This window comes from Centruroides vittatus, unplaced genomic scaffold (assembly GCF_030686945.1).
Source record: "Centruroides vittatus isolate TY-2023 unplaced genomic scaffold, ASM3068694v2 scaffold_861, whole genome shotgun sequence".
Taxonomy (NCBI): domain Eukaryota; kingdom Metazoa; phylum Arthropoda; class Arachnida; order Scorpiones; family Buthidae; genus Centruroides; species Centruroides vittatus.
The window spans coordinates 9,398,817-9,422,509 of record NW_027122718.1 but is presented as its reverse complement, the minus strand read 5'-3'; the positions used below and the strand labels follow the sequence as shown (position 1 = coordinate 9,422,509).

At 27.1% G+C, this 23,693-nt stretch overlaps 2 protein-coding genes across 3 annotated transcripts in view; one reads left to right on the top strand and one right to left on the bottom strand.

Moving 5' to 3' along the window:
- LOC136989962 (AN1-type zinc finger protein 2A) overlaps positions 1-6,988 on the top strand; it is a 32,796-nt gene extending 25,808 nt beyond the window's left edge. For both annotated transcript variants that reach the window (XM_067288271.1, XM_067288270.1), the window contains one exon: positions 5,234-6,988. In XM_067288271.1, coding sequence (XP_067144372.1) covers positions 5,234-5,266 — 33 coding nt within the window. In that variant the 3' untranslated portion in view covers positions 5,267-6,988. The remainder of the gene's footprint in view (positions 1-5,233) is intronic.
- Positions 1-23,693, bottom strand: part of LOC136989963 (microcephalin-like) — a 305,005-nt gene that overhangs the window by 147,311 nt on the left and 134,001 nt on the right. The gene's annotated exons all lie outside the window — the stretch shown is intronic.

The following is a 23,693-nucleotide window of genomic DNA, read 5'->3' as shown; positions in this document are numbered from 1 at the left end:
TATATCATGCCCACACATGATTGTCTCAACCCCTCAACTGTCCTGACAATCGCACACAGTTGGCAAACTTTACAACTTTATCTAATACTTACAAACAGATGAATGACTTCCCTAACTTTTGCAACAATTTCATTTGTTTTGGATGTTGAAAGTTGCCTGAATGTAGATTGTCATTGGTTGAAGTTCATCCATCTTTGGAATGTTTCCATCAATCATATGCTTCAGTCCAACCTAAAGCCTTATTCCTGAACTCTGTTTTTAACATTTCAAATGTCTCCATAAAGGATTTTCCCAATTTCAAATTCACTGCTTGTGAAAATCACTCATTTTAAACACAATAAAAATAGCAAACACACAAAACAACACTTGTTGATTCAAACAGGTGTTACATCATAACTAAAATGTGTATTAAGTTGCAGTTTTTGGTAGAATTCTTACCAATATTACCACTATGTGGATGCGTGATACACATTCCCACTTGCTGGCAGGCAAATTGGAAAGTTCAGAAATTTACCAGGCAGATCTTATATAAAGTCACCTATTTGGCTGAGACAGTAAAGTTATCAGTAATCTACTTTGGGGAACTAGCTTTCAGTTTGGATCAGATCCTCAAATTTTCACGGATGGTTTGCTTCAGATATTTTCGGTCCCATCTATTTGGCTGCTCTGTCAAACTGTATTTTATGGGTTGACCATCTTATCTTATTGGGAGAGACCATGAAATCAGATATTTCCATATGGTAAAAACCAGCATGCCAATTTACACTAGGGGAATACCATCATATTGGTTTAAATGAGGTTATATGGTAATAGACATAAAAATAGGCCTTCAGATACTAAAGAGAACTTCAGAATGGAAATAATTAAAAAAAAAAGGAAAAAATAGATATAGTTAAATATGAATGTAAAAATACTCATTGCTTATTAAGAAAGAATAAATTGATAACATCTAAAGTTGAGCCATTTTATAGTTCTGGCTCATGAGCTATAAAATGGATGGATATGTATGTAAAACTTATTATAAAAAGATACTAATTGTGGACCTTTTCATGAACAGTTAGTAATTTTTAATGACTTTATTTTAGTCAATTACAATATTAGTTTTTTCTCATGTGCATGTTTTCTGATTTGTCACTTTATACTCTTTTTGTTCTCAAAACTTAAAATGTTAATGAAAGAAATTAGTATTGACAATGTTTAATAGACAAAGCAAGATTTTACTGCAGTTTTGAGAAGTATAACTTTAAACATGCATTTCTAAACTTAATATAAATTTTTTAATACTTGATTGCTTCTTTTTCTTTTTATGTTCATTGGGAAACAAGCACAAAATTCCTGTATGATAAGTTCTGTACAACAATTTTTGTGCTTTTTTCACTCAATCTAAATTGTTAAGTTATAGTGGAAAAAATGTATAAACTCCCAAAGTTATTTTGAAAAGGATTAACTTTTTTGCTGTAATTTTTGTTTTATTTTAAAAAGTTTAATCTATTTGGGGTGTACTGTGTGTGTGTATATATGTTACCGGCAAAACCCGATTTTATGCCAAACTAGTTTTGCCTAGGCCGAACTAGTTTGGCATAAGCATGTCAGGCCAAACTAGTTTAGAATTATTATTCAAATATATTAATGGTTAAAATAAAATTAAAAGACAATCAATTAGATGAACAATATTTATTCAAACATAGTCTACTTAATTATAATAAATGGGGTTAATGTTACCCTATGTATCGAAGGTGGCGACTCGTCTCCGAGTCCAGCAATCAGAAGACAGGGAACAGTGGGGACGGGCGTTCTAACCTAACCTATTCTTCTCAATGTCAGATGTGGTAACTATATATATGTAATGTGAATGTATGTCTCTTTAATCTGAATAAATAAATCCAGTAGACTTCCTCACAGCTATTGCTGTGAGGAAGTCTACTGGATTTATTTTATTTGGATTAAAGAGACATACATTCACACTAACCTATTCTAATAAATTACCATAATTATTAAGTAGACTATGTTTGAATAAATATTGTTCATCTAATTGATTGTCTTTTAATTTTATTTTAACCATTAATATACTTGAATAATAATTCTAAACTAGTTTGGCCTGACACACTTAATCCAAACTAGTTTGGTGTAAAATCGGGTTTTGCCAGTAACATATATAAACACAAGTTTAGTATTGATATTTCATATCTTCAAAAATTGGCATGTATACAAAAATTATATCATTTTGGAACAGATATTAACAGATAATGAGAGATTGGACTAAATATTTGAAAAGTTTATTTTATTAAAGTTAATTTAATTGAAAATATACTGCACATTCAAATATTCAGACATATCTATGGCATAAAAAACGTAGACATTTTTATTTTTGTATGATATATTTTCACTAGATTTAAAGAAAGTAATAATAAAAATAGTATACATATCTTAAAATTAAGATTTATATGTGAAATTGAAATGCAAGGTAAAAGTTTGATTTTCAAGATTTAATTTATTCTAATCTTGCTATTCTTAAACAGTTAGGATTTTTTTTACTGTATAGTATTATCATAAATGGTTATTATTATAGATTTGTTTAGTTATGTGATCTTTAGATGCTAATGTTACGCTTGCTTCCATCTCTGAATATCCAATTTTAGTACAACAAATACAATTTTTTAGATCTTCTAAATTGGGCCTTAATTAAAATATTTGATTATTAATTATAAACATTGAAATGTAGTCAAAAATGCAAGAATAAAAAAATTATTCAAATTTTTTAAAAATGCAGTTGTTTTGTTACTATTTATATGGAACCAAATTTTGCATTTTTAAATGTAAATTATATTAAATACAGAATAAAAATTTATACTGTAATAAAATAAAAAGTTATCAAAAATATCATGACCGACATCTAAAATAGCAATACAGTAGCAATTATTAGTTGGAATCCTGCCTTTTAAATTGTTATTGCTGCTTCAAGCCATTATTTTCTGCTAAAAGAAGTCTGTAATGTGTTGTGTTGTTTGTTTAATCAGTTTTTTTTTTTTTTGATGTACTATGATGCAGCATTTCAGTATGCCATCAAGCACAGCTTTTTGCTTAATTCCTTTTTGCATGTCATATAATATTTTTTTCTTTGTTCCATTTTTTCTCATAAACTTAAAAGAAATAATTGTAGAGTAATAGCATCAAAACAAAACCATAACTAAGGATTAAAATTAATTTTGCCAGGCTGACATAATATTCATCATTTACTGAAAATGAATGATTTATGCATTTATAGATTTCATTATAATGGAACTTTCCTTTCATAATGGATAGAATTTTTGATGATGATAAACTGAAATTTTTGTTATAATGGTATTCATTATTCATTAAACTGAAACATTTTTGCATTGATTTGTATAGGAAATTAGTGGGGAATTTAAGATAAATTTGTTATACTGAAAATTTCATTAAACTGGTGTTCATTATACTGACATTTCACTGTTTATACTTTCAGTTAATTTAAAGAAAAATCCCTTTTGACAACTACAATTTTGTCAACTGTGGCTTTGAAACAATACAATTTCTATCAAGAATTGAGTTAATGAGAATATTACAAAAATTTATATTATGTACCGTATTTTACGGACTATAAGACGCTACGGATTATAAGACGCACCTTAATTTTTAAGCAATTTAAAAAAAAAAAACCTATAAGACGCTACGGACTATAAGACACACCTGAATTTTGGAGGCAATTTTTCGAAGAAAAAAATGCGTCTTATAGTCCGTAAAATACGGTAATATTTTTTATTGCCAATAATTTTTGTTTTGATTTAAAATACAGTATAATTTAATGTTTTGTTTATGTAATTTAAAAATTATTTATAATTAATATCAAAACAGTGTGTTTTTTTTTATTTATTTATTATTACCAATGACATATGGCATCGGTAAACAATACTAATCATATAAGCATCGACCAAGTTACTGAACGTATAAACTTTAAATGAGGATTGGAACCATTGTTAATGCTTTAAAACTGCTGATTACCAACATACTTTATAACTGCCGGTACACTAGTCACTAAAATAATACAGGAAATTCCCTAATTCCAAAGTCTTCCTATAATGGACTTCTTCCTATATTGAACAACTGACAATTCCCAGTAAATATAGCATATAAACATATGGGGTTATTATGCCATATAACAAATTTCAAAATCTTCTGGTAAATTTTCTTTATTTTAAACTCCAGCAAGTTATGTTGCTGCAGATCATATTAAAAAATCCATTTGAAGATTGTTGAAGATAGTTTCTCAACCTCAATTATGGATGGTTTTGAATAGATATGGGTCAGCTTTTCATATCCTGTGATTTCTTGCCAATTTGGCCAATTTTGAAGAAAATTGGCAGTTTTTTTCATTGTTGCAACTTCTATACTTACTAAAAACATTTATTGCTGACTTTTTATTCCCAGTCCACAGATTTTTGACATTAAAAACTAACACCTGTTAAAAGCTAAAGTTTTAGGCTTGGCTTTAAAACAAAACAGCAGATTTTTTTTCTTCTTGCAACATTTTGATGTCTCTGTGTGAGCCTCAGCTAATTTCTGGCAACATGGTGCAATTAGATAGCCTGCAGAATCATTATAAACAGTTTACAATGGGAGTGCAAAGAAATTAAACAACTGCTGCATATTTTTAGTTTTCCCATTCTTTAAGTTTATTTCTAACTGTATTTTATGCTTGCAAAGTTGAAACCAGCAGCATAACAAGAACTAATGAAAAGGGAACCCAAGTTAAAATTTACTAAAATATATAGTGATTCATATTAAATTTTTGTTTCTAATACATATACAGTATAAGGGATTATAATAAACATATATGAATTACTAAGTCAGTAGTTAATGCTAAATATGGAAAATCAATTTATTTTTTTCATTACAAAGGGGAACCTGGGCCCCCTCCCTGGTTATGCCAGTTATTGTAACTGATTATTTATTGTTATTTTCTATGTATAGAATTGAAAAATAATGTTCTCATTTATTGTTGTAATTAATTTTGTATAGTACATATCATATAAATATATATATATGTATATATATATTAATATTTCTTTACAAAATCATCATCTTTCTCATATTAAATTGTCATTTTTATTTTAAACTTTTTAATATAAAATTTTAGAAAGAATGTAGTAGTCCATTTTATCTAATGATTAGAATAAAGAATTAACAAATATAAACTCGCATTTTTCTTTTGCAGAATCATGAGAAGAATTCCTGTAGATTAAGTTAAATCGGTTATGCATTTTGCATTATTACATCTTTTTTGCACCATAAAGTGACTGACTTGACCACTGCTTAATGATGCACTTGTTGTTTTATACAAATTATTATAAAGAGATTATTTTTTCTAATATTTATGATAAACGTAACCAAATAGAAATAAAACTCTTAAAATCACCCAAGATGACAAATGCATTCATTGTTCATTATCAGCAAGATAGTTTTATTGTCCATACATTAAAATTCCGCATTGTTTAAATAAATAGTGCGTCTTTCGAAATTTTTTCAACTTGTAATTGTATTATTATAATAACAAGATTTTCACTTCGTGAACTTGTCGGTGTTGCCTAAAACATTAATGAAGATTGTTAAATGAAAATTTTGCCTTTCCTGTTATCATTAAATGATTGATGGTGACTGTTAACTTCAAGCATGAAAATGTATAAAAAAAATTAAATAATCTATTAATTGTTTTGTTTTTTAAGAACAGAATTGCTTGTATGATATTCATATACATAATTAATTTGAAATGTCTTAATTATTTAGGTGTTAAATTACATGAAAGTTTGAAATCTTATTTGATTTTATTTCATTTAAAGAACAAAAACTATAAAGTTGTTTATACAGTAGAACCCAGATTATCTGACCCCTGGTTAACTAAGGCGCTGCATTATCCCAAGTGAATCTGTAAGTGTAAGCTAAACAAATCACTACTTATATTGTAGTCCATAAAAGAAAGTTTAAAAGGTAACACTTATTACAAAATGATTTGTTTCTTGTGTTATCTTTTTATTATTTGACTTTAATGTGAGACAAATCATTCTTATTAAAGTGTAACTACATTAATACACATTTTTATTCTTATAACTTGTACAGTACATATTAGCTGTATAATAAATGATGTGAAAGCGCTACCGGTATAAATCTTTTGAATTCGTAATTTTTAATCCGAAATGGCCACGGGCCGTCCATTTTATTCAAGTTTTAAATTATCCAAAGTAACATCGGTTTACGCTACCTCGGGTAATCGAGGTTCTACTGTATTTGTTTACCAGGTGTGTTTGAGTAAGAGTTGTTATTATTATTATTATTATTATTTTTTAAATTTAACATATTACTGTCAAAATGCCATTTTCTTAAAACAAAAGTAGAATACTTCTAAATCTGCAAATGATTGCTTAATTTTTATCAAATTAATACTGATAACATTTGCAATCTCATTGTATTGTACAATCTTGATGTACTATACTGTACAAAAACTTACAATGCTTTGTTCTTTAAAAGTACAAAGATCTTGCATTAATTAATGATAATTGTTTAAATGAAGAGTGTAAATTACTGTTATAAAACTATTGTTTTTCTGCAATAAAGTGGCTTGTTTAAAGTAAGAAATTAATTAATTTTATATAAACTTTTCAAGATTTAATTATGTAACAATTTATTTAAAAAATATTGTATTTTGTACGTTAAGACAATGTATTTATTTAAATTAGATTTAAAACATTTTCTTGGTTAACAAAATGATTATAGGTTTTACTTGCAAATTATAATACAAAATAGTCGAAAAGTGTAACAGGTTTCTTTATATCAATTTTGGTTTAAAAGTCTCCAGAATTTTTATAAAAATGTTTTTCCATGTATAATAACTATTTTCTTTCTATACATTTTAGAAAGTTTTCGTCTTTACAAGTTTTATACTTTTATAAAAATAAATACTTTTTTGCTGCCTCAATTTTTATTTACTCAAATTTTTATCAAACAAATAATATACAAATGAATATAACCTATTAAATTGTATAAATGTTTTGAAATTCCTCTAAATGCAATGCTTTCATTATAGATTGGAAGAGTGAAAAATTCTATTTCTGGTGTAGTATTAGAAATCCATGGATCTAGATATATAGGGACCACCCTAGTATTGTGGAAGAGAGAGGATTTATTGGTATTTGATAATACCTGTGATGGGGAACAGGGAAGGTAACTCTCTATCTCGTAAGATTGCACTCTGCCCGTTGTTTATTTTTCTCCCCAGTCATTACAAAATTAAAAATAATTTGTGTGTATTATTATTTACTTCACAACTGGGTGCATAGGTAGACACTTGACATCTTTAACATCGCTCTTTATTCAGGAATATCTTACACACGATACGCGTTTCGGGCTTACGCCCCTCTTCCGTCGGTTTTTCCTTTAAGACATTTAGTAAAGAGGTGCTAAATACATATACTTTTTTATAATACATATATTTACAGTTAAAAATTTCCCAACAGTATACTGAATAGCACTTAGCCTTTACTGATCAGTGAAGGCTAATGCTAATATATATGTCATTTCACTGGAGCCTAAATCCTTCCTAATGACAAGGATTCGCAGTAAATGGCGCACAGAGGATTAACACGAGATGCAATTCCAATCGTTTGCCATCATATCTAACTAAATTTAAAAAATTAAAAAACGAACTTTATCATCCAAAAGAAAGGCACAGCAGCTAGCAGAATGTAGGCTATATTATTAAGAAGTGCCTATAAAATTATGTAATAATCGAGGACGGGAGATGTATAAGAAATGTTTACGTTTTGAAATAATATCCTGCATATTTGGGCAAATTTTGTACCTTTGTTGAGTGGAAGGGATCCAAAATTAAAATATGATGATATTTATAGACAGCTTCATCTCTATGTACAGTACTTCTGTTAGGCGCTCTATCCAAGACCGTCTTAATGGCATTTTAGGCTCATGGGCAAAGCAGTGCACTGGGTCCTGCCTACACAACCGGCGGATGATCGGAAAATTAGTATTAAATTCTGGTCTGTGAATAAATTAGCGTGGGATCCCGGGCAACTGCCCAAACTGCCCATGCGTTAAGATGGCACTGACACTACCTAAACATTTTACGGTATAGTAGGTGATCTATGGTAAAGGATTGGTACACTGTAATCAGCGGCGGATATAGACTATAGAAAAAGGGAGGGTACAATCTATAAAAAAAAGGATATTGTACATTATGCAAGATGCTTCAAACAATTATGATTCAAAGATGGGCACGTGCCCCAAATGCTCCAATGTACGGGCGCACCTTCTTATAATACTTATATTTATTACTACACGTATTTAATAGTGTAATATATTTATTATTATACCTAACTAGTTTTTTCAACTTTTCATTTTATTACTTTCCCGGCTGTTATATATTAATATAACAGAGGGAAAGTAATGCGATCGGTCAAAAAAAAATGACCCCCCCCCCAAGATTTTCACATTTTTGGACTCAGAACATCTTGAAACGTCGAGAAATGCAAAAAACTTTTGGGGTTTTTTCCTGTATGTATGGATGTTTGTGTGGGGGAGTTCACCCTCTTTGAAACTTAATAACTCCTGTGCTTTTTGTCGAAAATTTCTGAAATTTTGCAGGGAGGTTTGTGTATTAGAGACAATTACTTTAATTACTGAGAAGTTGACCATGATCCGATTTCGAAGTTAAAGCATTAATCAGGCTGCAACTTTTAAATTGTAGACCTATAGATTTCCACTGTCCGTCCATCCATCGTTAATCTCGAGAACAGAGTTTTATATAGATAAAAATCGAGACTAGAAATGGAAACCTTAGGGGCCGGAGGCCCCAATTAACTATATACGAACTTCCGACCTGGGTTGGAAGTCACGTGATTTTTTTTTTAAATTACCATGCAATATGGTTAAAAATGCAATTATCTTGCGTATTATAATTAAAAGTGAATAAACACTATATAAAATGAATTGTTATACCAAAATAAGGGGCATTACAGAAAGATTAGTTGTTAAAATACTTAATAGATGGCGCCACGAGGAATGTCTCCTGTCAAAATATTATTTTATCTTATTTTAATTTTTAATTATTAAGAAAAAAATGTTAAATATATAAAAGTAAAAATATCTATGATATTTTAAAATAATTTTAATTTATATATATTTTTATAACTATTTTTCCCTTATTATAAAAACACTAGAAGAACTGTACTACATCAATAATAATCACTAAAATAAGTATAAAAACATGTATTAAACACACGGAAATATTATAATTAACACACCGCCACATAATAGATGTAAATCGAAGTGTATAAAAGACGTAAAATTTGATTTTTATCTGTTCTACATACAACAAAACTACAACCGAAACACGATACTAGCATAGGCAATACGTGTCTTATAACGCACACAAGTAATGCAATTACTTATGCAGATACAAGAAATGACGTTCTATTTACTACAATTTTTTTTTTCTTATTTGTAACGTTGATAACGCGTTATTCAGGTATATTTCAACCTTTTAATTTAGTGCATTTGAAAGAAAAATCAGACGAACAATTGTTAGGTAAAGTGATAATCAATCGTAACGTTTCACACTCGATGATTGTCGTCCATTGTTGCATTTCGACTATGTTACATATAAAATGGCAGCTATCAGTTAGTTCATTAAGTTATAGAATAATCTATAAAGTAAGGGTTTTTTTTTTCCATTGTTAATAAAGGATATCGGTATATTTAGCATCATCATATACCAATTCGTACCTTTGGATGTCATTTAATCCACAAAAGATGTACACTTTCGATCTGTATCTTGCATCACCTTTCAACAAAGATTATCTTCCTCGCGACTTCAAAATGATACAATTATAGATACAATCTGATTGTCGGCTTCCTATTGCTCTTACTTATCAACTGGTATCGAAGATGTGCCATTCGTTTTGTATTTTCACTCTTAGACGTGCATACTTTAAAGGTGTTTCTATTTGTAAAATGTAAGAGATAAATTGAATTGATGAAGATCATTTTATTCTCTCTTACCAGTGTAAAGGATAAAGAGACGGTTAATTAAATGTTATTTTAATTTGGATACGTTCGAATGTCTGAGCTTTATGATAAGGAAATAAATTTCTGATCATATAATGCAACATTAATGATCATTTCTATGATCAAGTTCACTCACTCGACTCCCATCATAGAGAATAGCGAAAGAGAAAAAGATTGATTTCTTCAGATCACGCTTTGTTGATTCTTGAACAAAAACTAGAAGTTCTTTCAATTGTGCTAACAGTTTGAAAGATTTTTTCGTACCTTTATTCTATTACTTCTCTTCTTTACTTCATCTCAGTACTTATTCGTGCACCTTCATTGTTCAAACTTTTATAAAAACAGATGGTTTTATATAGAGTTCCAGATGCTATAATTCCCATATAGAATGACCATTCACGTTTTGCACCTTTTCTTCTCTTGTACATTAAACTAACTATTTTACAGAAATATCTACTTTTTTTTTTTATCTCTTAAAGATTTAAAATATGATGCAGATTTACATTATATTTCTAAAGTATCGGCTTTGCTTTCCTTTGTGTACAAAGTGAAACTTTTCGTGCTTTCTTCCTTTAAAAACTATCAGAAAAAAAAAAAGTTACTTATTTTAATTTAAAAATATAATTTAAATGTTTATTTCTTTAATTACGAGATGTACAAAGACATTAAATTATAATGGTAATTAGTACATAAGTAGTACTTGTATATGAACATTTAACAGTTACAATTGATTGAATATTGGGAAAACACGTGATGAACTTGTTGATTATCCGAAAGAAAATATTACAATTTCAAAGATAGATCATTTAAACGGCTCAAAATAATGAATAAATTTAGAAAAAAAATAGGATAGAAATCATTTAAATAATTTCAACAAACACAAAATTATAAAAATAGTATCAAAAAAGGCTACTCAAAATGAAGGAGGTTCTAAAAGTCAGCTCCAAGTAAACAGGAAGCTCAATTAAACGGATAAGAAACGTTACAGAAAAATATTAATATACTGTATAAGTTGTAATATTAATTTAAAAAGGAAATTCCATTTTAAAAACTTTTGGCTAGACATTAATTTAACAAAAAAATAAAATAAATAATTTGAAAGGAATAAAATGTCTATTCTTTATAAGACATGGGAAAGATAATAAAATAAACATCTTTTCGGCCATATATCCCTTCTGTTATTGATCCTTTACCATTGCAAACTTGTCTGTACTTTTTCTCTGCTTTTGACAGACATTGGCAAACCAATAACTAAAATTCACAATTCTAACGTTACGCTCGAGATCTATAAAAATTTTCTGCCCGATTTTTCCCTATTTATTTTTCTTCATTCGTACTTTTATTTGCATTACAAATTAAATCCTCTTAAGTTACAATGCAAATGAATGCGCTACAATTAAACTGTAATGCAAATAAATCGCGTAAATAAAGTAAAAAATATATTTTAATTATTTAGAATTATAAATTTAAATTATTTTAATTTATCTTCTATGAATTTTACAAACAAAATTTATTTATTTATTTTATTTTTTTTTTAAGTATTTTTGAAGTTATAATTACTTTTAATTATATATTTTTATAACAAAATCTACATTCGGACATTGAAGAAATCATTTTAAATATATAATTAACGCGTTATTACTTAATAAAACTTATTAATTAAAATAAAAAATAATGTATTTTAATTAGAGGAATGTCCATATAAGTTATAAATATTATTATTATTATTATTTTTATAAATTTTTTCTAAGATTCGTAATAAAAATCATCTAAAAATACATTATTTTGATTTAGATTTTGATGTAATAAATAGAAAATTATTCATTTATTTTCCTGTTTTACTTAGTCGTGTGGTCAATTATTGTTAAATTTTTATATTTTTAATGTAAAATTCTGTTTAATATTTCATCAACAGGGAAAAAAAAAATTACATTTTTGCGCCTTATACGCGATATTTAACTTTTATTCGTGAATAAAATCGTTATTTTTAAAAAATTACTAAATATTTGGGTAATAATAATAATAATATTGATGAAAATAGAAAGCACGAGTATTGTCCTTTCGCTCGTTTTACTACAAAAGACATTTATATGGACGACTTAACTTTGCTATTTGAGTGTTAGGAAACCGGAGATGGGAGTTATTTGCATACTTAGAACAGTTGGAAGTTGCAACTGCCGCTTAGATAATACAATTATATATGTTTTTCCAAAAAAAAGGGGGGATGACGAGATTGGGAGAGGAATCGCTAGATGCAAATAGACGTCATTAAAGGAAGACAGGAGAGGTTGACAAGCTCCAGGGAATGAGAATAGACGTGACACCTTCCACGGTAATCACAAAGTATGTCGCCTGGATTAAATGGACCTCCAATGACAGATGGAGGTCAGGAGTTGAAATTTTCATTCCTGTGCAAGAGGTAAAGTTAAATCCCTGCATAGAGCCTTGGGATAATCCCATCAGAGTGAAGCAATCAAGAATTTCCATGTTTCGTTACAGAAGATCTTCCTCCTCTCTCTCTCTCTCTTTTTTATGTTTTAGTTTTATTGTAGTTTGTGTCGTTGTCACGTTAAATATTTACATTTAAAATATTGTAAATAAACATATATATATATTAATTGTAATTTATATTTTTATTGGTGAAAAATCTATAAACGAGTGTTTAAAAAAATGTTGACTATTGCTTAATTTTCGGTAAAAGTTTTTATTCTATAAACCCGAATCACGTTCGATGTTAGGTGTGCGCATTATAGTCGATTACCAGGATCATTTGTCCTTATTACTGTTTACATGTTATGTGATTGATTGATGGTTTCTTTTCTCTTTGTCATTCGCATCACGTGTAGACGTTTTCACGTTAATAAAACCTCTAAAATTCACAATTTCTTTTAATAATTCCTATCCTTAAATTATATATATATATATATATATATTTAATTTTTCATAAATTAAACCAATATTTAGGCTTTAAAATACAATAAATTAATGTAGAAAAATTACCGTTTCGTGACTACTTACAAACTCCCCCCTCATTTTTACTATTTTTTGGTCGGTGGATGTATAATAAAAAACATTTTTTTTTTTTAAAGAAATTTAGATAAAGTCGAATGAATTTATTTTTTAAAAAATGCATTCTATGAGTGGAAATAATCCTAGTAATTCAATTTTAAGTTTGATGCACTATCGTACGATAGAGGATATTTCAGTAAAGTAAATGACATGAATGAAGTTAGTGCAGGATTTGTATCATTACGTAAAAGTACATTTTTAACTCTAAAAATAAATAAAAAAAACTATTTCATTAGAGATAATGACGATTTCATATATATATATATATATTTTTTCCAAAGGAAAATAACGATTTTCTTTATGTTTTGCACATTTTTTTAAAAGGTTTCCTTTTTATAATTTCTTGGATTGTTGGATCTAAAAATGCTCGTGTATCGAGAAGAGAAAATATAAACCTGTATTACACGAATTTATTTTTTAAAATATTTAATATTTCTTACAATTTCTTTTTTATTTTTTGATACTGTCGCTAAAAATAAAATAAGAAATTTCAAAGGAAAATATATCAAAATTACATTTACTCTAAGCAATTTCTTCTTTTATTTCTATAATTTCGACAATAAATATATTTTTTTATCCTGTTTTTTTTATTCTAAAGAATGATTTAAATTTTTAGAAACTTAAATACTTACATTAATAATTAATTTTCTTAATTATTTTGGTTTTAAAAAAAAAAATGGATAAATTTTGCTTACTTTTCTTGACTAATTTATACGTAAATATATATTTAAAATAATTAATTTCTTCTCAAAATAAAACATTTTAAACTTCGTTAAATATTTTAATTATAAATTATTATTTCGTGAAAATATCGTGATCCTCCTCTTCCCTACTCCTTAATTAAAGGACGTGGATCGTGAATTAAATCTTATTATTATGTATGAAAATTATTAATAAATAAAAAAAACAAGCTTGTAATATGTTAATTAATTATTTTGACATTTTATCGTTGATCTAAAAACATTTTTTTTTTAAATATACTTTAAAAAATAAGCGTGATATCAACTTAATAATCTGAGTTTCTCAAGCGGCGGTTCGCGAACCCCACGTTTACTTCTAAACAATGTTACAATTAAAAGACGTATTGCCAAGTAAATAAAAGGTTGAGGAAACAATTTCTGGAACGTTTAAATTAAAAAAAAAAAAACAGTAAATGAAAACAGATATAAGCTCAACACTGAATGTAATTTAATGTATCCAGTTTCTCTTACTCATGAATATTTAAATGGTGTAATTTCCAAAAAAAAAGAAAAACAGTTTAAAAAAATACAAATTTAAACTAAAGATAAACTTATCTAAGTATACATGACACAGTTTAATTAACACAGTTTTGATATAGAACAAAATTTATTGAGATGTTCCAGAGCAGCAGTTGATAATGTAAGAAAAAAACTGGAGGTTTTTTTTTGTAGACGATTAATTTATAAATAAAATTAGAAATTTATTACTTATTAATTCCAAAAATTTATTAATTTATCTATTTTATAAGGTAGAAAACGTTAGTTTAAAACGGAAGTGACGTGTATAATAAAGACATCTTTTGTCTTTCACATATGTCTCAGTTAAAAATCCAACTTGATAATGAGGTAATGGGAAGGTGGATGATAAATTTTATTCCTGTATCGTGCGGGATTTCTCTTTTAAAAGTCTACAAAAGCCAGAAAGTGGGAAAGAAAATGAAAGCAGTCGACTTATTACCTTGGGAATCTTGCTAATTCCGGGTCTAGCTCTTATCAGACTGCTGTTATTTATGACTGCAGTCTAAGCAATTATCTCAAAATTAAACTAACCCGCTGTGATTGAATGTTATTAGGTATAGCCGTGACGCAGTCTTGCATTCGTTTCTACGCTCGAGTTAACTCGTCCTGCATAAACCAAGCTCATTTTATTACTGGGTCGGGTTTTTTTCAACCCAATCTCATACCCACTTGGGATTAAAGGGTGAAAGTGAATGGTTGAAAAGAGGTGACATTCGCACATCCACATATATAGCCTACTTTTCCATTCTGTTTAACATAAATGTCGACTGATAGTCCATTCTGACAACTTCATTTTTATTATTTTTCTATCGTTTTGGAATTTTAACACATCGTTAAATGCCGTGTGTAAACACACGTTGATAAATCTCACCCTTTTTTTCTGGATTTGTTTGAAATTCTCTGTTGAAAAAAATAATAATAATAATTATAAATATAGGAAATTTATATTGTAGAATGATTAACAATTAATTGAAATTGTTACCAATTGTTCTTTAATTTGAGAGTGGAAAAATTGATGGAATACGTGAAAACTCTTTCAATTCTCTATCTCATTTCCTTTTAGAGAAATCTTGCAACTGATAGACAGGTTGACAGATGCGAAAAAGTGAGTGAAAATACTATATTTATGAAAAAACAAATCGTTAAAAACACGAAACATGTGATAAAGTCTTATAAATCATAAGAATTATATGATATTTTCTTAATTTTTTACGGTATTTGATGATAATCTTCGTCAACTTATCGATATAAAAACTTAAAGTTTTCATTTTAAAATGTAATTAAATACTTCAGCTGTGTTCTTTTCCACATTTGAATTAATTAATTCCTTTCGCGTGAACCAAGCTTGTTTATCACTGACTCTATGGATTCTCGAAGAAATAAAACTCATTTTTTTTCTTCTAATTTTACTAAATAATAACAATTACAATATATTATATATATATATATATATATATAAAACCGCATTTATTATCAATAAAACATTTTACTATGATTCTCAGTAAGATGAAGTGCTACGTCTGAATTCTGTTTGACAGAAAGATCGATTGTAAGTCTATTACTCTATTGAAATTGAATTTGTTTCGAGAAAAGTTATGCTTAGTAATATATTATAAATAAATTTAAAAAAAAAGTATATTTACAAAGGAAAAAATTAAACAAAATATAATAAAAAGTCTTATGCTAATTAATTATATATATATTTTTACATATTTTCCTTGTAAAACTAAATTTTTATTTATTTATAATTTTATTAGTTTATTAAATAAATATAAGAGATTGTTTTGTTATTTCTAGAAGATATATTCTACTCGCTGCCTGATGCCCCTTGATAATGACACTTCACTGCATTACTCGGAATAATGGCAGGGAAGCTGATAATTATAATTGATATATTATTTAAGTTAGTAATTTATTAATTATATAAAATAAATAAAACGTTACGATTTTATACGCAAAACAAAACTAATTAATTAATTAATTAATCTATTAAATTTCTGTATTAATTGTGTAAATATTATACCGAGAAATATACGATTCGCACAAAAAATTTCATACATTGTTTCGAAAATTATAAACTATAGACATCTATCATAAATATAAATATATATATATATATTGTTAATTTATAACTTTACAAAGCAATACTTTAAAAAGAAACGTGTCATATTTATTTTTCCAACAATGTATCAAAGTGTTCATATCGTTAAGTGTCTAGATTATAAGTGTTACAATCGATGCTTACTGTGACAGTGGTACTTATTTTCCTTCATGACTTATAGAGAAGCGAAATTTCTTATAAGAAGTGTACATTATTATTTTTTATTCTTTATTTTTAAAGGCGCCTCTTACCAAAACACCTATATAAGTATTATCTAGTGGTTCATAGATCGCTGCTGCTTCGCCCAGTTAGTAATCGAATTAAACAAAATCTAGAAGAACGCAAAGCAGGCGCCCTTCTCTCGCATTCGGAGGCGTGAAGGAGGCATGCCACCTAAGTGAATTAACTCTCGAACCCAAGCATACCTGAGTAATCGCTGGTGTCTGCTGAAGCGAGCCTACGTCAGCTTTCGCAATCTGTCACAGGTGTTTATCATTTTTCTTTCATTGCGTACAAAGAGGCGGTGTGGCAGACAACCCGGAACAATCAGCAGGGACAGAAATACTTGTATTCTCACTCTCCTGCTAAACGTAGCAGAAAGGTTGGGGGTGGTAATTGGTACAAGGCAAAGGCAAGATTCTACAGTCAGTGACAAATATCCAATATTTTAAAATGTAAAAAAGCAAAAGATAGAGATAGGCTCAGTTTTCGAGATTGCATTCATATATTTTTTTACAAGATATGTGTGTGTGTGTGTGTGTGTGTGTGTATTACTTCTTGCATGAACGACGAAGTCGATTGAAAAATAAACCAGACACAACTGAGAGAAGATTCGATTACTCAACGCAATTTTAATCACCTTCGTATACAAGTCTAGTGTTTTTAGTTATAAAAAATGTTATACAAACTTCAGGAAAACTCTTTCGTCGTTGAGGAATATAAATACTTTTTACCTTAGGAATAATTTACGTGGATGCGAGACAAGTATCTGCTTTATGTTAATCCGGCGGCTTCCACAGAAAAGTTGAAGAATAAAAATAAAGAAAAAATTTATATATATATATATACATACATACAAGAGAAATGCTACACAAATATTCTTCTTTCCAGAAAAAATTTATAAGTTTTATATGTTAAAATATGAATAATGTTCCGAGTGAGAAAATTACATTAATCACGACTTCTTCTATCTCCAAAAATTTTAATTTTTATAAACGTGTAAATCGATCTTTATCGGTTAGAATTTATTTTAAATTATTTTAATTAAAGCTTTAATGTTTATTTCTGCTTATAGATTAATGATACGTTAACTGTAATAAATAACATTACAAGAAATGGAATGTTAATTATAATGCCATATAATGCTATTATAAATTTTAAATAATTCGATTTTACTCTAAAATAACGTGGACTTAACTTACTAAATATAGTTTAAATTTTCTTGAAATTGTATTTATTAATAAAGAAATACTTTTAAAAATATAAAATTGAGACTGTTTTCTATGGAGAATAAAACTTTTCTTATTAATCTTGCCATTCTTTAATGAAGAATCCAAGCTTTTTTTGTCTTATTTTGTGTAGAAATTTCGTTCGATTTTTATAAAATAAATTAATTTAAATCTATATTATAAAACGTGCCATTTCAAATACTTTATTCTAATATTTAAACGGAATAAATAATTGTAAACATGTCCATATGAATTAGTTATTAAGTTACTGTTGAAATATAACGTCAAAGGTGATGTTGCCCATTTTCTCTCACCGACATGTTTGTATGTATATATACACGTAAATAACTTATGGAGTTTTTCGTCTTTCATTCAACCAAATTGACGAAAGTAATGGGAGAAAAAAGTGTATTTTAACAGAATAATTTATTAGAAGACAAGTGAAGTCGACTTTAAAACTGTTACATTCGCTCCATGCATATTGTAATTATCTTATATAATGTTTTATTTATACTCAAGCAGTATGGAAATTCAGTCTCAGAAATATTTTTTAGTAAATTATATACTTATTTAGAAATATAAAAATATATAATACAGTAACTACTTATATTTATACATTGTGATTATAATTTTATTGTTTTTTTTTATCTCTCTATAAAATTATAATTACAATCATCATTACTGATATTTGTGACGATACTCCTGAATATCGTATCTTATATCTTGATATTTATATTAATCCTCGTTATAATCAAGTAGAGATTATCTTAATGATCGTCTTTACAATTCAGATAATCATCGTTAAAATTTAAGTCTTTATTTAGTAGTATCGTCATTAGAATCTGTTTAGATGATGATGAGGATGATTGTTTATGCATCTTAATCATCATCTTTAGTTTTAGTTTATAATTTACACAATTAAAGTATAGAATTTTGATAAACAGAGAACTTTTGTAGTCATAAAATATTAGAAGCTTATATTTCATTGATTAAAGATGGAATATATATATATATATATATAGAGCAAATAATATATTGATATCGATTCAACTTAAATTCAATTGTTGGATCGAATCTACGATAATTCAATTACGTCTTAATGAATACACTCCCTTTCATCAATTCAAAATTTTCCAATTCAGTGAGAGAGGGGAGGAAAAATAAGCGGTTATAATGAGCAAAATATAAGTAATTGTTGTCATTAAAAAAGAAATATTTTTGTTTTTAATAATAATAAGTTACTTATATTTTGGAATAGAAAGAAATCTTGTTTTTTTTTTTTTTTTCATCAGAACAACTTATTTAACCCTTCATTGAACTATTTGCTTTACATCTAACAGACTTACCTCATGTTCTTTCTATGGGTTTATTCTAAAATTCTATGAATTATCTAGCGTTATTCAATAGATTTCTATTATATTCTTTTATATTCTACTTCTAGCATATGAAAAATACAATTTTACACGTAAAAAAGTAAAGATTTTGTACTAAAAAATTGTACAAAATTATACTATTAAATATTTAATCGTTATCTATTTTTAATTATATTTTCTCATTACTTTATTTAAGATTCGTACAAAAAAAAAATTATGTTAAACAAATTTCTTAATGTTTTTCAAATATATTTTTATACAAAAAAAGAAAAGATTCAATTAAAATATAATAATAATATTTTTATAATTAAAGAGAAATAATAGGGCGAATTCAAATTAGTGATGCTTTCCTCTCTTACAACTTTACGACTCAGAAAACAAATTATATTTTAATGTGCTATAAATTTAGTGTTTTATTCTTCTTGAAAAAAAAAAAGTCCGGAAAAAAATGTAAAATAAACTAGTAAAACTTTTTGCATGACACTGAGGAAATTCTTGCATGAAATTTGGTCTCTTGCCTATAATCTATGACTGTCACTCTCTTCTTCCCATGCAAACTTTCTACTTTATTCATGGACCAATTCATCTGTATTTTAATTCATTTGTATTCTCTATTTCGACTCGGAACTGCAGCAAATACCCCCAGTGGATAGGAACAATCTGTTTTACTCCCCTACTGGGTAGACCTTACTTTTAAGTAGGTTATGTCTGACAAGTTCTAAACGTACACACGGACAAAGTACATAATCTCCACCTTAGGGAAAGTAACATTTTCCATCTCTAACCATACAGATAAACTAACGAAGTGAAAAAAAATCCTTAAATTTTATTACCGGTGCATAAAAAATCTTAATGTTAGAATGTCGAACAATTCTTCCTATCCTGGGAGTGATTATAAAAAGTTATGAATCAACAAGCGGAATGAATTTCTTCCACTCGATGGCTTAAAAACGGATACAAAATCAAATCGATAAGTTAAGTGAATGTTTTTTAAAATTAATTTTTTAAATTATATTTATTTTATTTCATTAAATAGAAGATAATTTATAAAATTTATTATTTAAAATATTATTTTCTTCCATTCTTTTTTTTTTACGGGATAAGCTAGAGCATTGAATATCCTGAGGTGTATAGCGGGAAAGTAGTACAGGAAAGCGGGTATTTCTGGAGAAGATTGAGTGTAAATCTTACGAAACCCTGTGGATCCACGAATTAGTTTAAAAATCAAATATTTTTATAAAAAGTTTTATAGAATTAATAAAAATTACGTTACAAACGTCACTTCATTAGAGTCTTGGATTCATAATATAAATAAATGTCACATGTCTGAAGGAAATAACAAAAAAAAAATAAAAAAGTGATAGTGATATTTGATAAAAGCAATTAATATATTTATATTATAACGCATGAGTATTTTTTAAAACTTTCATTAAAATCAACAAAGCGTAAAGAACTTCATGACAAATGCATTACAAATTCAGTTACAGTAGTTGATAACCATAATACACACATACATATATTTTCCTTGCCTTTCACGAAAAAATGTTTTTAAATTAATGTGAATGGTATTTATCAAAATACTAGCTTTGTTGTTATGCAATAAATATTTTTCTTATACATAATAATAAGAAAAAAATTTTTGTTTTAATTCACGTTTGTTTTATCGCTATGATAAATCTATAAATTCAATGTATAATCAAGTCACGTATAAAAAACGTCAAGAGAATCTTTTCAACTCTGATTATTAATTACGTTTTCTAATATTAAAGTATAAGGAAGATAAGAAAATGATTCATTTCTTACGTTTTCTAACGTCCAAAAAAAAAAAATCCCCATTTTTTAAGAAAAAAAATCCATCTTTTGTGGATTAATTACTGTATATATTCTTCTTCTCTTGTATGTTAAAAAATATATAAATGTATGTTAGAATAATTTGCTATTATTATTATTATATATATATATATATATATATATATGACTAGAGGCACAAACAGCTTGTTAGTAGCTATTCTGAAGGTGTTGTCAGATTGTTGAAAATACCAAGTGATGGATGGGCACAAGATGGCCGATAAGCGAGGCGTATCAAGTAGCTTCGAATTGAAGCTTGCTGTCCGAACACTCCTGTCACAAGGGTCAACTTAGAAAACGGTTGTCTGTGATTAGTCTGGTTGATATTTTCATCAGACTTGTGACGAGGGGTGGAGAAATACACGTCCTTTATTAAACATTTGACCTTAGCATTAGAAGTTCTTAAGCAGCTGCCTCTAAAATTAGGGCCGAAATTATTAAACGAAAAAAGAAAAAATATATATTTTACTCGTATAATTACTTGTGGGTTTCGACATTTTACTAAAGCGTAATGCTTCTTTCATTTATTTTAAGTTTGTAAGCTTTATACTTTCTTTAATAATTTGTATGAGAACGTAAATTATACTTGTGCAGAATTATAATGTTATGATTTTTAATATTGTAATCATCCTACTTAAGTAAGGTTAAAGATGAAAATATGTCGAAAATATATCTGAAAATCGAACTAAAGTTGGGTTTGTTGTAAATATAATTATTAAGAAATTTCTTTAAATATAATTATGCATGAAAGTTTAGTATTTTTGTATTAACATCTTTTAATATATATTTTTTTTCTTTATTTTGGAAAAATATTAATTAAGTTGATAATTGGTGTCAGCTCAATTAACCTATCTTTTCTATGCTTCTCCTACAAATTAAGAGATTATTTATAAGCTAACTTTTCTATTTTAGAAAGCATGAACGTATTAAATACAATTACAAAAATAGAAATTAAACTCGTTTCTTAGCATAATTTTATCACTTTTTTTAAATATTTACAAACAGGAATTTAAAATTTTCTTAATTTTTCAAAGGGTGTTTAAACGTTTTTCTACATTAAATCAATTAAACAATTTTTTTTTTCGTTTTGAAAACATACAAATATTCAGTACATTAGGAACAGAACGTATTTCTATAACATATATTCTGCTTATGCTGATGAAAAGAAATTAAATTCATAATATTATATTATAACTTAACTTTATATAAATACATGTAAAAATATAATATATTCTTTTCTAGTTAAATGAATTTTTGGTTAATGTTACCCTTGGTGCCAAGATGGCGGCTCGTATCTGATTCCAGCAAGGAAACAGTGGGACGCACGTTCTAACCTAACCTAACCTATTCTAATAATTTTGTTGCTAATAATTATGGTAATTTATTAGAATAGGTTAGGTTAGGTTAGAACGTGCGTCCCACTGTTTCCTTGCTGGAATCAGAGACGAGCCGCCATCTTGGCACCAAGGGTAACATTAACCGAAATTTTTTTTTTCATATAGTTTTTACTTTTGTTACAATTAAGGATTAAATTAATGTCAGATATTGGAAATTATTTTATAATATTGTTGATATTATATATATCGTAACGAACTTTGCATTGTATTCTTGTTATTTAATACATATAACGTGATTTCTCTTTAACTGTAGATTTGTGCAAAATTAATATATTCTAGTAAAAAAAAAATACATATATAAATATATTTTAATTAAAATGTATTGTATACAAGATTGTTTTTAAAAGAAATATTTGAATGAAAATACAATTTATGTTGTATTTTTTTTAAATGAAATTACAGGTAAATTTCATTATTTCCATGTTGAATAGTGTATAAGTATTTAAGTACTTTAAGTATTTATTTGAAATAATTAATTTTATATAAAATTTTAAAACTTTGCAAATATATTTACTATAGAATAGAAAATTTATGAGTGAAAAATAATAAATTGAGAAATGTATTTTGGCATGAGCCAAATAATTTGAAATACAAAGAAGATTACAATTCAAAATTAACATTCAAAATTTATTTTTATGAAGGTCTGTGGCAAGGAAAATGAATCGACTAGAAGACTTGTGGATCATTATAATGTTCATTATAAATCTGTAAACGAATAACATTTAAGCTTATTTTAGAATTATCGATTTAAAGTTCTTGATAAGTGGTTAACTTATACTATATTTTAATGAAATACATTATTATACAGGTAATTTTTCTACGCTTTTTTCAGAAATATCGCTAAACATTTAATGAATAATATAATAAATATTAAAAATATATAATTTTATTTTCATTTAAAATTAATTTTAGAATCAAGATTGATTTTTGAAGCTATTTAAGAATGCATTTCAATATTTGAAAATTTCAAAAAATTTAATACGGATTTTCTCTGCAGGAACTAATATTACAAACTTAATGAAGATTTAGACAATTTTTGTCTTCCGTGCTCATATCTATAGAAAGATTAATCTTCTATCCCCGCAGACAATTCGAAATAACAAAGACAT